Source organism: Phocoena sinus, chromosome 2, assembly GCF_008692025.1.
Source record: "Phocoena sinus isolate mPhoSin1 chromosome 2, mPhoSin1.pri, whole genome shotgun sequence".
Lineage (NCBI taxonomy): Eukaryota > Metazoa > Chordata > Mammalia > Artiodactyla > Phocoenidae > Phocoena > Phocoena sinus.
The window spans coordinates 102,280,230-102,297,195 of NC_045764.1; the positions used below are offsets into that span (position 1 = coordinate 102,280,230).

A 16,966-nucleotide genomic window follows, 5' to 3' on the forward strand; every position below is an offset into this window, starting at 1 on the left:
TAATGAATTTGTTTCTGGTAGCCCTTCAGATTCCATCACAGATTAATTTACTAAATTTGGAAATTCGAAGTAATAAATCTCCTTCCCATATGTCCTTCAATATTGATCACTGGACTGTCCTTTACTATATATAATCATTTATCATTAAACCACAAGGAAAGGGAGAACAATGTTTAAGGCAGGCCAAATCTCCCAACCTGGGTGTTATACACATTCAGACTTGATCCAGCCAGAAACTACATTTCAGAGACAGCTGCTATAGTGCAGCTGAGGGACCTTGCACCTTTACTGTCAGGAACTCAGAGCAGGGCCATTTCAACAAGGGGGAAATCCTGCCATTATGCTGCTCCCCAGACTGCTGTGGGCATTCATGGCTCTCCTCTGCTTAGCTACACATAATTGCAAACCAGGGCCTTGGCTGCCTGTCAGCGCTCAGAGATGAAATGGGACAGAGGAGTAGATGTCTCAACTAAAAATACACTCTCACCCCTGCGACACTCATTAATGAGTTATTTTGACCTTAAAGTCAAAGGACTAGCACTGTTTTAGAGACCTTGTCTGTACTTTCTTTTCTACTTGTCTTTTTGCCTTTGGTTCTTTTATTTTAATTCTTCCATTAAAACAATGAAACCAAATGGAAGATTGACAGCTACATTCCACAAGAACGTGTAACAGTATACAAAACGTCAGTTACCAACTTCTGTGGCATTGACATGTACTGAGTGTTTACAGCCTGTAGATAACATGTTTTGTAGGAGTGCATTATAGCATTGTGTCGCAGAAAGATCTGGCATGCTTATCTTGACTTTATTTTACAAAGAGAAAAATAATCAGCTCCTCACAAGTGAGACTGAACACTTTGGACCAATGGGATAGAAAATGTGACATCAAGACAAGCATAGGACACATGATCTACTAAGTACAGTTCTACTTGGGGAGGCAACAGGACTGAAGATCCGGAATATCCTGATCTTCCTCAAAGTCTAATAAATAAGACTCAATGTCAGGTTTCAAAAGAATATATTATTCCTGTTATAATTTCATGAAAACATAAAAAACTGAATAGATTCTGAAAACCTGAGGGGCTGATTTTTTAACATTTCATGTTAAAGTAACTTTATTTAGTGAAAAATCTAAATAGAGCCCTAGAACCCGGTTAAAAAAAAGAGATACACTAATTATTTTGGATAATATTGCCTTTCACCAAGAAAGCTGAAAATCTGTGAGTTTTCAAGGAACTCCACTGATTCAGAATGGAGAAAAGTAAAGAGAGGCTAAATAAATGACCAGTAAGTAGATTACAAGAAGGGTGCATACCCTATACTAAATTCTATTTTAAATGGACCGGCAAAATTATTCTGCTGAATAATTTTCAACGCATGTCAACCTGTTTAATCTGTAGTTCCCCTCAGCTCAAAACTTTAATACTAATTTTTCCATGCTCCTTTTCAGACACTGCCTAACAATTACCGTGGGAAGAAAAGTAGACATAGTTTTGTGGTGAGCCAGGCTTTTTCCCCATCTGTGCACTGACCACGTGGTCTATGAACATAACACCCTACTTCCTGTTTGGAGGAGTGACACAGGAAACCAGGTACTATGTATATGTGCTGCTAGGCCCTCAAAGACACTGAACTCTCAGCTTGAGGCAGAACTGAAAACATATGTGCAGGGCAATTCTTGCCATATGGTGCTCTCCAGCCTGCCCTGGGTACTCCTGGCCTTCATCTTCTCTGGTAGGGATGGTTCCAAATATGGGTACAAATGTTCAGGTTGAAAGGACTGCACACAGGCACATGGTACTTCACATGCACTTGGGGAGGAAAGGAGGATTGGAGAAAAGAAAGCTTATCATGATTTCAATATGCTTTTTCTTTGGGTCCTAAATTAGTCTAATTCCTACATTATTTTGTTCACTACTTCAGCTCTGTTTTCTGATTTTTTCCCACAGGATTTGGTGCGGCCCAGAAAGTTACTCAAGTCCCGCAGGCCATATCCAGTCAACTAGGGGAGGCGGTCACCTTGAGCTGTCAGTATGAAACAAGCTGGAGCCAGTACTATATTTTTTGGTATAAGCAGCTTCCCAGTGGAGAGATGACTTTCCTTATTTATCAGAGTTCTTCTGGCCAAAATGCAAAGAATGGCCGCTATTCTGTAAACTTTCAGAAAAGACATAAATTCATCAGCCTCACCATTTCAGCCTTACTGGTGGAAGATTCTGCAAACTACTTCTGTGCTCTCTGGGAACTCACAGTGCTTGAAGTAATAGGAAAAGCCAAACAAAAACCCCAGAGCTCAATAAGAGAGAGCCCCCTTGCTGTGGAAGCCACGCTGAAAGGCACACCTGCAGACCCCAGACAAGAAATGGTAGTCCTGTGGTTGCTTAATCTGTGGTCTGGATCAGGAGATTTAATTCTAAATAAAATCTCCTGCTATCTCACTTGGGAACAGATGTCCAGAGTAACTTTCTACTAATACATACTCAGTCTTGAATTTTTGACTTTAAGTCCATCACACAGAACATGTGTAAAATTGTCTAAAGTTGAAAACTTGCTCCATAATAGTTTAAAGTGGCAGTTCCACCTAAAGACACTCACATCACAAACCTGGGTCTAGTTATCTGAAATGGTCATGAAAATCATTTCCTTAGTCCTTTCCTCTTAGACTTTGTGTCAGGGTACAATCAGAGAAGCAAATCACAAGTGATCTAGAATAAGAGACTCATTGTAGAGAATAGAACTCAGGCAATAGCTAGAGCTGGTGGAGGGGTCTATACAGAGCTGTTATCTTTGCATCTGGTGTTGAGCCAGAATTCACTGTTAGTCAGTTAGAGTGTCATTTGGGAAGGAAAGTTGATGTGGAGAAAAGCATGGACAGACTGTGACATGTACAGATACTAGAACCCATGAGGACAATGGTACCCACAAAGACACACTAAAACTTGTCTGTCTCTCACCTCCTTCAGTCTCACAATGGTGGGTGACCTCAAGGAGAAGTGGGTGTCATTTGCCCTCATGCTACATGCATACTTGGTCCAAGACAAAGAGAAGATGAGGAGGAGATAGGGTGGGCCGTAGAGGAGTTGTGAGTCAACAATAAGATGAGCTAGTTCATCAGCAGCCACATGTGTGAGTTGCCCAGTTCCTGGAGCCCTGCACCAACCAGCAGAGCATAAAAAATGTGGCTACTTCATGACAACTACCTTCTAAACCTTGTACAAGTCTTTTTTGTGGCCAACCCTAACCCAGAACAATACAGGGAAGCAAATTCTGGGACATAGATTTCCAGATAGTTGAGACACTACAAAGCTACTACAGTACCCTCTATGTCAACTAGTCACCCATCTATACCTCTTTTAACAACACAACTTTCAAATAAACACAACAGCAAAACTATGCTTCCTGTTAATAAGATGCAGTTATTCCCCATTCAACCAAAACCAAGCTAACCCTCTCCCGAAGACAGTACACCAAGTTAATTTATCCATTTTGGGGTGGTGTTCTTTCCTCTTATACCTCATTCACACTATCCCATTGAATCCTGCATCTTAACCACTGAGATACAATGAGATATAAGATAAACTTCTACTTGCACTTCATATGTTACCACAGGCAGACAAGTAGGGGAGAGATTTAAAAATGGTTAATGTATACATAACCATATTCATTTCAAAATGAAAAACATATTGTCATAAGTATTATAGTTCTTGTTTCTGCAAATGACCACATGATTGTAGGTGGTATTTATAACTACTTTTTCCATTACCCATTCCATAACCTATTTGCTCATAGCAAGTACCTTCACTCACTGCTCTACCTGACTTCCTAAAAAACAAGTTTCTTATTCAGGAGCAATGCTATGTGGAAAACCATAAAGATGAATAAGGAATTCTGCAAGTCCACCACTGTGGTTTTGGCAGAAATTTGCAAGGCATTGAAGGCAAATCCAGGGGTCTATTTAAGTGGAAATAATCTTGCCAATACGCAGGGAAAATCGATATATTGTATTCTGGGAAATATCATAAAGAATGATGCCTGATTTCACATCAGAAGTCACCAAGTGAAAACATTTTTAAAGTGTTAAAAGAAATAAATAAAACTTTGAAACTGGCTTCTTATGAACATGAAAGTATATTTTAAAATTGTCTTTGTTAAAAATCACTGCTAGTAGGGGGGAATGTCAAGGCACAGAATGGTAAACTGTATTTGCAATGCATATTTCTGATAAACACTCTAATGCAATATATATTAAAAGCTCATATAAATCAATAAGGAAACAGTTAAAAAGAATGGCAAAATCTTGGAGATCCAATTCAGAAATATTATATCCAAAAGCTAATAAATACACAAAAATTATCATTATTCATCAGGGAATGTTATTATTATTATTCATTAGGGAAATGAAAATAAAACCTCATCTCTGTCCTTTTAGCATCCTGAGTGAATCAGTATGGCTAGGAGAATATGACCTAAGAAGAGAGGGAAAAATAATGACTGTCTCCAGGAAAATAAGTGATTAAGTAAATTTCTTAGAAGCTTCCATCATTGAACTGATGTGGAGAAAACAACAAGCAGTAACAGAACACAGACCTGGACATTGAAGGAAAGGAAGGATTTACTAGAAAAAAGAAAGTTGGTACTTATTGGGCTTACTATATGTCAGGCACTGTAGTATGCATTTCAGATTCATTATCTAATTCAAATATCATAAACGCTATGAGACAGATTTTATTGTTCCAATTTTTTTAATTTTTCGGAAATAAGACATAACTTTCCTAACTGTGAATATCATCTCTAACTTTTATTGCCAGCCAGAGTGTAGCATTTATGGGGCTCCTAAAGAGCAAGGTTTGAACTATGGACAAGCACTTGGCCCCAGCACAGGGTGGCTGGATGTCTCAGTGATGGTGACATTACTGGTTTCAACAGGAACCTAAAGGGAACTAGGAAAGAAGATGCCAAACCTAGGCACAAATTGCCCCAGGATCAATACATGAGGAAATCATCCACTAATCAGTTAACAGTGCTGAATGCTTTAGCAAGTTCCTTATGCAATAGTGTGCTGGGAAGAATAAGGGGCTACAGGGAAAGATATTACTCCTTGAACACTCCAAGCATGTTTCTATATCAAGACCTGTGCTCCTTGCCTTTGTCTTCTCTATTGTGATGTTATGCCCCCAAATATCTACATGGTGCACCTCTGAATTCCTTCATGTCTTTACTCAAATGTCATCCCTTTGGGAATCTTTTATCTTTTATCGGTTTAATCTTTCTATTTTCCTTCCTTGAGAATCAGGCTCTAGCACACTGCATGCAGCAAGAAAGAAAGCTGAAGCACTGCCACCTGGTGTCCTGCTCAAATATTTTGTGACGCTTACACTGGCCTCGCTGCTGCCCTCTAGTGACATTGGGTAAAATTGTGGTGAAGCCTAGTCACAATACAGGCTGCCATCGCTGAACCAGTCAGTAAACTTCCCAATGCAGAAATCAGGAGAGAGAGGATTCAGGAGAACTGGCTGGTTTTTTTCTTTTGCTAGCCAGATGTGAAAGTCATTGATTTCAAATGATATATACAACACATGAGATGATTTTGGCAGTAGAGTTATAGGCTACCTTGGAAAGAAAGCTCAGAACTGTTGTGCAAGTTTGGGGTTTCTTCTCTGTTAAGTATAATTGTGTCTACTGCTCTGTCCTTCTTGTAGTATAGCAATATCCTGAGAAGTGGGAGCAAGAGTCAATAATGGCAAAAAATAAACAATTGTAGCAAATACTGGGTGGTATACTCATTTCATATTATAATATGCCCACCCAATCTCTCAATAGAACACCTTAATGAATTGACTTCTCATTAACAGTAAGAACATGATAGATCATGGATACTTATGATAACACATGAATCTGCAAGGTAACCTGCTACATATATCTCAGAAAAATATTGAAATTTATCTTGGGCTAGATTCCTCTGCAATTTCAGATTCTGTCTCCCAACACCCCCCACCCCCCGCACGATTCTGCACATTGCCTGCAGCTGGTTGAGTGCCTAAGCTAGGGAAGGTATTGTGTTGGGTGATTTGAATGTGTGTTCTCACTTAATTCTTACTGGAACCCTTCAAGGTTGGGTCCATCCTACTTTAGGGAGACAGTGTAGCAAAGTGCTTGAGACCAAAGACTTGGGTTGTATTTCTAGATCTACCACTCGGTAGCTGAGTGATCTTGGGAAAATGACTTAATAATTTTTATGCTTCCATTTCCTCATATCTACCATGTGGATATTGATAGAATCTACCATGCAGGGTTCCTATGAGAAGTGAATGAGATGATGAATGCCAGTGCTGAGCCCAGCACCCCCAGAAAGATACTGGCTGCTTGCAGAAAAGGGAATTGAACATGAGAGAGGTTCAATACCTTGTCTGGTGTTACAGAGTGTCAGAGTGGAGCCCTCTCTCCATACCCTGTCTACAGCAGATGCCTTCCCTCACCCCAAGAGCAACTCTCTAGCTCAATACAATATTGTATTTTTAAGTGCTTATCAGTATCTATAATTATCTTTTTTTAAAAATCCATTTATTTAATTCTTCCTCCATCTACCGCACTGTAGGTCTTTTATATCCTTTCAGTACAGAATCCTCTATGAGTGAACAATACTTAGTGCAGGAGGCTCAATTTATATGTGTGTGTGTGTGTGTGTGTGTGTGTGTGTGTGTATAAAATAAATGTACAAAAGATAAAATTATTTCTCGAGTCCATGCTATTCCAACACTGATATAAAAGCTTAAGCTGGACTAATCTTTGTGTTGTTTATCTAGAACTGTCAGTATGTATATCCTGCAAGTGACTTCATCTAAGATTTAATTTATGCAATATATCTAGTGATCAATTGGCTTCTCCTCGATTTCAGGTAAGGTGGGTTGCTGAAGATTACAGGATTCTACCTTACTAGTTGCATGAATGTCAAGGCTGTTGGAGGTATTCCTGTCTTATTCTGGACACATACCTTCCAATATCCGGGTGAATTTTTCAGTGGATCAGTAATTTCATCAGAAATACGCTTCACAGCAAGTAGGCTTTATGATGGTGTGGTCATACCCACACTATCCTATTCATCAAGTGGTCTGATCTGGAGGAAAAAGAGAAAAGGAACTTCACTTGTACTAGTTTCTGTTTGTCTAGCAGTCCATCCCTAACCTCAGCCTTTGCACTTCTAAATTGGGAGACATTAATGAGGTTTATCAGGATTTCCTTTATTAACCACAGTGGCATCTCTTTTCTTGGGAAGGAAAGTCAGAGGTTAGCCATTGAGATATCTTCCAATCCTGTTCCACTTTCCAGAACACTATTTGAGTGTGTGGAAGGTACTGTTCCCTGAGTTTATACCTTCCCCATGCTCTTTCCTTTATTTATTTCAGTTGTTCACTGGAAAGAAGGTTATGTAGTCAATTTACACTGCCAAATTTCCAGAAGCACATTTAGATTCTGAACAATCTTAATTACTGCTATCTTGTACTGTTAAATTTCCCCTGGATGTCTTTTCTTTTTTTCAAGCTGTTTTTTAAGCTCACAGGGAACAGAGAGTATTGCTTTCATAATTTTCAGATCTCTTAAGGACATTCTAGGCACAAGATGACTGTTTAAACTAATATGCATATGTTCAATCAAACTAGCCTTATTCCTGGACTGTGACACGGGCAAGATAGAACTTAATCCTTACTTACTTTTAAACAACGCTATTTGAGGTAAAATTGACATTCCACAAAATTCATCCATTTTGAATGTACAGTTCAGTGATTTTTGGTAAATTAGCTGACTTATGAAACCATTACAATAATCCAGGTTTAAACACTTTTATCACCACAAAAAGCTCCTTCATGCTCAATTATAGTTAATCCCTGTTCCGATACCTGGCCACAGGCAACCAGTGATCTACTTTATATCTCCATAGGTTCCTTTTCTGAACATTTCATGTAAATGGAGTCATTCAGTACATTTAAGTTGTTCCATTTTTTGGCTAGTAGAAAGAAACCCAAAAAGTAGACTCCTGTTATTTTTAGAACATATCTTCTCTACCATTTAAAACATTTACTGAGTATCAGAAATGTAAGTGGCATGGCAGATTCCAAACACCATGGACTCCTTACCAGATAGATATGTGTTCTAATTATTACTACATGTTTGACCTGGAGTGAATTCCTCAATCTCTTTCAGCTTTAATTTTCCTGTTGGTAAATTGGGAATGATAGTAATTCTATTGTGTGATTTCTGTATTCGAATAATGTACATAAAGCAATAGATAATTTAGCACATGGTATGTGTGCACATTTATAATATGAGGATTTGAAAGTTTTAGAAATTTTGTTGAAAGTTCATATAAAAGATTCCTAACCAAAGTGTTTTTCCTGCCACAAATTGCCATCCCAATCTCTCTCAAGTTGAATAATTGCAGTGCACGATGAGGGAGCTCACTTCGGAATGGTTGTCAGCTCTCTTTGTGCTGTGGACTCATGGGGGATGTCCTCACTGTTTGTGAAGTTGGTCTCAAGAAAGCAGTGTTTGAGCCCTCCTTTTGAGTGACAGGAAACTGAGTCTAGGTCAGAAATTGTTGGTGTGTTTCTAGGACTTGTATGGGGTCTTGTCTCTGACTGGCTGGGCAACCAGATGCAGAATCCTATTTTCTGAAGAAGAATATTCCTCTGCTGAGGATACTTGGGCAGGATAAATGGAGAGGAATCCTTTGCCAGCTCCATTGTTAATCCTGTGACTTCATCTTGGCCTGAAGTCCAGGGGCTGCTGAAGACATTCTGAACAGTATGTGGCAGTGATGGAGAAGGAGGGGGATGTAGTCACGTAACTCTAGGTTCTATCTGGGAACGTGTGAAGACAATGAATACTCTGTAGAGAGATCAGTGTATGTCTGACCCTGTCTTTCTGAACAGAAATGAGCAGCATATTGAGTGTGGAACAGATTTCTCCATCTCTGCATGTTCAGGAAGGAGGGAGCACCAATTTCACCTGCAGTTTCCCTTCCAGCTCTTTTTATGCTTTACACTGGTATAGATGGCAAGCTGGAAAAAGCCCTAAAGGCCTGTTTTAATGACTTTAAATGAGGATGAAAAGGAGGAAGGATAAGTAAGAATCACTCTGAATACTAAGGAGGGTTACAGCTGCATGTACATCAAGGATCCCAGGCTGAAGCCTCAGCCACATCTCTCTGTGCCTGCACACAGTGCCCTCCAGGCCTCTGCAGCCCATGCCCAAGCCTGTGCCTGGTGCTGCTCTGGTACCAGCACTGAGAAAGAGCCATGTGTGAGGTGGAAAAGGCAAATTCAATGAATTACAGTGTTTTCTATAACCAGGGGGAAATGCAATGATAGATAAACAAGCGTTCCAGTCACTGTAGCTCCGTCAACTAACGGGACTGTCATTACACATCACTCACCTCCATTCCCACCAGTATATTGGCCATATCATTGAATCAGATTCCTAGCCTCCTCTTTGGCCATGATTCCAAGTGAACTAGATAGTTATTCAAACCTTTCTAAAATAATCTGATTAAAGTAGGGTAATATTCACCACTCGTTGCTACATCCTACTTCATTGAAGGCATGTTCTTCAACACAGAAAGAAAGAACAAAGAAGAGAAATGGGAAAAGCAAATAAGTTTTTATTGATTTCTCCTAGGTTTTCACAAAAAACTTCCTTAAAGATTTTGAAGTGAATATACCTCCTTTTCCATAAGGGAGTTAACATCCGAGTGCCTTACAAGCTCACTCTCATGTAGCTCATTTCCAAGAGTATTAGAGTGTATTATGTGTTGACTATTCATGCTCTCTCACGCTTACTATGCTAATCGTTAGCTGGAGTATATTTTCTATACTTGGCCTCACTGTGGACTTTGGACATGGCAATGTGACCAGCTTTGACCAATGGAATGTGAGTGGATAGGAAGTATGGTATATCATAGCTAAAACTAAATATATTCACATGGCATGTCTTCTTTTGTTTCTTCCCTGCACTTACCGGGTAGTGACTGTCCTTTCAGCTTTCATCCATAATGTGAAGAAGACACAAGGTCCAGAATAGAAAGGTAACTCATAGTAGCAGAACGGAATCGTCCTGTATCCAGGAGCAGAGCCTCAGAGTGCTGGGACTGCAGGTGACCCACAGCTAACATACCATGGACAACTCAGTAAACTTTGTTCTTGTGAGCCACTGAGATTGTGAGGTTGTTTGTACTGAGCATTGCCCTACTCATAGTTGACTGATATATGAAGTCATATCAATTCTGTCTTCTAAATATTTCTCACATTCAATCACCTCTTTATTTTTCTTTTGTGGTACGCGGGCCTCTCACTGTTGTGGCCTCTCCCGTTGCGGAGCACAGGCTCCGGACGCGCAGGCTCAGCGGCCATGGCTCACGGGCCCAGTCGCTCCGCGGCATGTGGGATCTTCCCGGACCGGGGCACGAACCCGTGTCCCCTGCATCGGCAGGCGGACTCTCAACCACTGCGCCACCAGGGAAGCCCCAACCACCTCTTTTTACTTGCCTTGTTACTATCCTCGTCCAGGTGCTCATAATCTCTCACTGAGTTGGTTGGAATAACTTCTGAAATGTATCCCCTATCCATGAGCTCTTACTTCCCAAATCTATCCCTGAAGTTATCATTCTAAAATACACATCAGATTAGATTGCTGTTCTATTTCAGGACCTTCTATGGCTCCCCATGACCCAAAAGTAAAAACCAAGGTTTATGGGGCCATCTACAGTATTGCTTCCAGTAAGTGTTCATCCTCCTCCCCAGTATTACACCAAGATTTCTGAACATCAGCCATATCAAATGAACTCACTCTCATATTTTCTTCTCATAAATATTATTTCTTTCTCAAGTTGGCAAAATCCGATTCAATCTTCAGGACCCAGTAAATGTCACATTTACTTTTTAAAAGATTTTCCAGGTTACATAAATTATATTTATTTGCCCTCTCCCTCTTTTAGTGTTCTGTACACAGTTTTGCAATAGCACATATCTACTATGCTAAGAATATTTTTTGGTTTTAACTCTTCACTTGTCCAAATTCCTCAAGGATAGGGGCCCATACATATTATTCTTTAATCCCAGCTGTTATTATTGTCCCTGACTTACAAGAACCATTCAGTAGATCTGCCTACAGCTTGACCACACTTTACTTTTGACAAGTGCACTGATCAATGAGAGCTGGATTGTGAAGCTGGTTTATATGAGTGGGTTGGAAACCTTCCACTGCGGGAACACTTGAAGATACTTCTACTTCATTATATCCCTCAAGCCAACACATGGCTATGTTTCCCACTCTTACACCTGGTTCTTACTTAAACCATCGTCCCAGGAGGACAATGTGCCCCCATCTAAGCATATGTATCAACACAGCCATACAGAAGTTTGTCTCCATATATTCGTGGTTTTTTACATCAATTGTAAATGAAATGGTGCGTGAAAATTCTGTATGTTTTTATAACGTACCATTTCTATACTTTACGATATCTCCTTTGACTCTCTTCGCTCTTAGTACAGCTTACCCAGGACCTTTTGATGAGTCATGGTAGATGACTGTAAAGACAACTCATATCATTAAATGAATCTTCCTCAACTTTCTGCTTTCCACATGAAACATTCCTGCTTTTACACATATAATTCACTTTCCCTCCCCTAATAATAAAAAAGATCTCTCATTTACATTTAAATAGTGTGCCTCTGTCCAAACGCTTCACCCACTCCATTCACTTTGACTTCTCTGGCACCTCAGCCCACTGATCGTCCAAACTCTATGGTCTGGTTCCTCAGGACTTTCTTGCTACTGATTTCTTCCCATCATTTAAACTATTCAAGCATGCTCCTCTTAAAAAATATTTAATTTTCCTCCAAACTCATACATGCCTCTCCTGTAACCAATCTATTTTTTCTCAGAAATACCAATGATCTCTCTATTATTAAATCCAAAAGGTATTTTTTACCTCCTTCATCTAGACAAGTGTTTCTCAAATTCTAATGTGCGCAGGAATCTTATTAAAATGCAGATTCTGACTCAGGAAGTCTGCGTAGGGCCTGAGCTTCTGCATTCAGAATAGCTCCCCGGTGATGCAGATGCTACTCACCTGCAGACCACATTCAGAGCAGCCACGTTCTGCAGTGCTTGCCACTCCTTTCGGAGACTTTTCTGTTCCTGGCAGGAAGGAGGTGAGGAAGGTTCACAAAAGTTGTGAACTGCTCTTTGTTTCTCTATCTGACCAATAGAGGGGGCTGTTGTGTAAACTGGAAATGGTTTTTCTATATAAGATCAGAATAATCTCACAAAAACCTTCCTTCCCTACAGTTTAAAGAGATATTCTGACACCACTTTTTGCACAATGACATGTAAAGCATCTCAGACGCCAGAGGCACGCAGTCTTGTTAAGACAGCCTGTCTCCCAACACACCTTACAACGTCCATCAGAAGAAAAGATCTAACTCCTGTGTCATTCCTTCTCAACCTCACAGCAACCTGGCTTCAAGTCCACCAGTCATCAGACTTTTGTTTGTGGAGAATCTCCCAGAAAGGAGCTCACTGCCTCCTCACTGCTCCACCATGACCTTGATGTTCACCTTGATGCTTGAGATGCTCCTGTTCCTGAGTGAGTACTGTTCCATTTTACTCTCTTGTCCACACATGGAACATTGCTTTGTACTGACTTTGAATAGACTTTTTGTTCTGGCTGAGTTCACTGATTCAGCATTGATGTTTCAGGAGGAGCCAGAGCCCAGTCGGTGACCCAGCCTGATGGCCACATCACTGTCTCTGAAGGAGCCCGTCTGGAGCTGAGGTGCAACTACTCATCTTCTGTTTCGCCCTTTCTTTTCTGGTACGTGCAGTACCCCAATCAAGGACTCCAGCTTCTCCTGAAGTACACATCTGGAAACAGCCTTGTCTCAGGTATCAAAGGTTTTGAGGCTGAATTTAGGAGGAGTGAGAAGACCTTCCACCTGAGGAAAACATCAGCCCATTGGAAAGACTCGGCCAAGTACTTCTGTGCTCTGAGTGACACAGTGACTAAGACTACAGTGGGAGCTGAACACAAATCGCCTGAGACTTACTAGCTTAAAAGACTCAGGGTCTCAGCCTATGTTATTCTCAGGATGTTGGCATGTTCTGTGAAGGCAAACAGTACAGAGAATACAGAATCCTGAAAGTGTTTCGTTCCCATGGGCATCTTAGATTTCTTTTCTCTTTCTTTTTTCTTTTGCAAAGGAAAGACTATTGGCTTCTTAATTTCAGTGCTCTCAGTGGTCTTGAGGCTGGTGGGTGGTTTCTTGTCAGTGTCACCTGAGCAGGCTGTGCCTATACTGTACTGTTTTGTTCAGAGTAAGTTTTTACGTCATAAAAAGAAAACCCAATCTTAATATTCTTTTTCAAAATATAGTTGACAATTCCAAGGTATTTGTTCTCACTTATTTAGTTTGGTTCAAACAAATGGCATTCTGGTTGGAATCACATTGGAAACTGACATTTTAGGATATTATGTTCTCCTACCCAAGAATATTATATGCCTCTTCATTTATTCAGGTCTTGTGTTAGTCCTTTAAAAGTAAATTTTGCTTGCTTGTTTCCAGAAAAGTTGGAAAAAATGAAATGAATCATTGAATAAGTGGAGAGTTGATGTCTAGTATTCTGTGTCTGTTCCTCTCTCTGAACAGGGAAGACAGCCAACAGAAAGTGGAGCAGCATCCCCAGTCCACAAGTGCCAGGAGGGAGAGGTTTCTATTTTTAACACAGCCACACACGCAGCAAGAGTGAGAGTTCCAACCATTAAGAACATATCTCTGTACAGGTCATAGGCTCAGACTCCACCTTGTGCTCTGTAATCATGGGGACCCCGCCCACATTCAGTCTGTTCACAACCCCACAGAAGGAGGCACTCACTTTCATAGAATTCATACCTGAGGTTGTTCTGTTTCCTCCTTTCTGCACATTTCGTTAGGCAATACAAAAATATTTTACGAATGATGCTTGTACACAAAGAGCTTACTACCTAACAGTCATAGGAATATCTCTCTCATTGGACTTAAGCTTTATGAAGATATCAATTTTTTTTTTACCAATAAGCATTCACTGAACAATGGTTGAAAGAATGAATGGCTGATAATATTTATACCCATATATACAGGCAAATTTATAGCCAATGGTTAGAATTTGTATGGAAACTAATTTCATCTTCTTGCAATGAAAAATGAACAATTAGAGGTTTTTCAAAACAAAACAGATTGCCTTGAGGTGTAAAATATTCCTCATTACAGGAACTAGTCAAAGAAAAGTGGAATGTCCATTTTCCAGTGATTTGCAGAAACGATTACAAAACAATATGATTTTTGCACCAAACTAAGAATTTTAAGTTTTAAATGAGGGAAAATACCGTAAAAGAACTGAACAACCAAAAAGCTTGTAAAATTCACCACAGATTAAAAAAAAATCACTTCCAAATTCATGGAAATTGGATTTTGAATTTTTACTTGATGCATGTGTAGGAATTTAAGTGAGGAAAATGGTAGGAGAACACATTCCAAGCAGGGTAAACTTATTAAGAGGAAAGATCAAGAAACAATAAGCAAGAAGAGTTTTGGAAATTAAAAGTTTTTAATATTACTGAAAGGGACAATTTTTATTGGATGGTACTGTGAGATAATATGAAATGTTAGCTTGAGGCGGTAGTTCATCCAAGAGGGCCACACACAGCTCAGAACTGGGTTTCTTTCCAGATATAAATACAACATGTCATGAGATTACCTGTCTTTAGCATAAGCAACATTAAGGAATATCTTGAAATTGTTTTTTAGAATGAGCTATTAATCTAAATTTAAACTGGTAGATAATATCAAAGATTTACTTTTACAAGCACACTTCTAAATGTATAGAAAAACTGGAATTCCATAATGATTGATTCAATGAACAAATAAATTTCGTTTTCCCTGAGCAATTCTACCACCAACTGATCGCCATATTGCAGGAAAGGAAAAATCTAAACACTTTCCCAATGTGTTGCAATTTTATGATCACTTTGCAGCATGAGTTTTGTTTAGACATAGGGGGAGACTAATAGCTTCTCTGCATTCATTAACCTCCCGTAAAGGACAAACTTTTAAATCAAATAATACAGACCAAACAAATAAAAATAACTACATTCTGCTTTGCTTTGTACTTTGTTCTCTTCCTCATCTGGCTGCAAAAATTTTCACTGAAAATAACTCCTGAATTCATGTGAGATTTTGCCCTCCTCGGTACTTGTACTGGTATAGTTTAGATATGTTCCCATCTACTTCCCTGCTCTTCAGGGTACTGAGTTGCCATAAGGATAAGCCAGGCAAGTCCTTCAACATTAAGGCTAATCTCTAATTTACACCCACTGTGCCTTTTATCATCACAAACATGTTTGTTGTCTAATTTGGTTCATTCTTAGAAGAGCATGGTTTGGTGTACTTAAAAAAGGATATTCCTTCAGACAGCAATATACTAAATTTTTAGGGGTCTTATAGCTCCATTTCTCTATTAAATGGTGCAGGGTTGAGAATCAAGTAAGCACATAAAAAATAGACAACAACACCGTAGTAAAACTAAAATTGTTATTCCACCCTTTGGTGATTTAGTTTATATCCACATCGTTCAGAAAGAGAGAGACTTTCTTCAAAAGTAGAAACTGAGAAGCGTGAGGAAGAGAAATTATTTTATTGAATAAAAGACTTTCTGTAACACTCAGTGATGGATGAAGTGAGAGATGTGGTAACTTCCAGTCAAAGTTAGTACATTTTACTTTCATGAAATGTCTATGATCCATCCCAGAAAAGCAACCCATAGATCTAGAATAGTCCCACTCACCATTGTTTCATCAAGGAAACGTTTTCTTGGTGCTGAATGTTGGGTAATGCTATATACTATATACAACTGAATGTTGGGTAATGCTATATTTGGGGTCTTGAATCGTGGAAGAGACCAAAAACAATTTAAGAGAAAGGGAGGGGAAATAAGAATAGACCATAGAGAAGATTTGTCCGAAAGAGACTATTCAAGATTTGCTTTAATCTATCATTAACATTGAAATTTGAAAGAGTTATTAGAATAGGTTCACAGACTCTCAAAACTAGAAACCATTGTAGAAAAGAGGGTAAGCACAAAGATGCAAGCCATGAACACATCTGCTTTGCAGACCTATTCATTTAAGTGGATATCTGTGGTTTTCGTGGTTTGTTCTACACGGTAGAGCTGCCATATCATTGTGAGCTGTGGAAGTTAATCACTGGACCATTTTAGGGAACATCATTCACAACTTAGCCTAAAATATAGAGAAAGACAATGCAGAGATATGAAGAAAGACAGATCTGAGAGCATCAGAGCCTACATATCCAGCTCTGCCTGGAACGGCAAAAGTCAAAATACTCTCATTGGGAACAAGCCAGCATGAGTTGAGATTCTGTGATTTACAACAAATAGATCCATAATTAATACAGAAGAAGGTGGGGGGGAGCCTTTTGGTTTTGTACTATTTTATGAGCTGAATTTATGGTGCTGAGAAGCATTTTTCCGTCAAAATAACTACAGTTATGTAGATACAGATCATCACTCGTCTACCTTCATTATAGTAAATATGAACCAGGTTAATCCTATGTATGTTTTAAGAATTTCTGATGGGAAAAAATTAGAAAAATACTGAAAACATCCACAACTCTGCCACATAGACAAGCACTCATTATTTTTACTTATTTCTATCTTTTTCACAATTTGCACATTGTTACATCATATTATAGAGACAATTTTATGTCCTTTTTATTAACACTCACTTTTGTCATTAAAAATACCTTGTATTCATAGTTTTGATTATTCTACTATTCTACACCATAGATATACCACACTTAACTTTATAATTTTCCTGTTTAGGGATATCTTGATTATTTATTTCCAGTTTTCCACCA

The 16,966-nt window shown here is 39.1% G+C and overlaps 1 long non-coding RNA gene and 1 gene segment (V, D, J or C); one reads left to right on the forward strand and one right to left on the reverse strand.

Moving 5' to 3' along the window:
* The window catches only part of LOC116748984, a 56,655-nt gene extending 44,484 nt beyond the window's left edge, over nucleotides 1–12,171 (reverse strand). Inside the window, exons 1-2 of the long non-coding RNA XR_004348459.1 lie at nucleotides 11,986–12,171; nucleotides 6,994–7,116 (exon numbers count right to left, since the gene is read on the reverse strand). This is a non-coding gene — a long non-coding RNA (uncharacterized LOC116748984). The remainder of the gene's footprint in view (nucleotides 1–6,993; nucleotides 7,117–11,985) is intronic.
* A 200-nt stretch (nucleotides 12,172–12,371) lies between these two features.
* Nucleotides 12,372–16,966, forward strand: part of LOC116748980 — a 277,671-nt gene continuing 273,076 nt past the window's right edge. The window contains 2 exon segments of the C gene segment in view: nucleotides 12,372–12,642; nucleotides 12,756–13,046. Coding sequence covers nucleotides 12,597–12,642; nucleotides 12,756–13,046 — 337 coding nt within the window.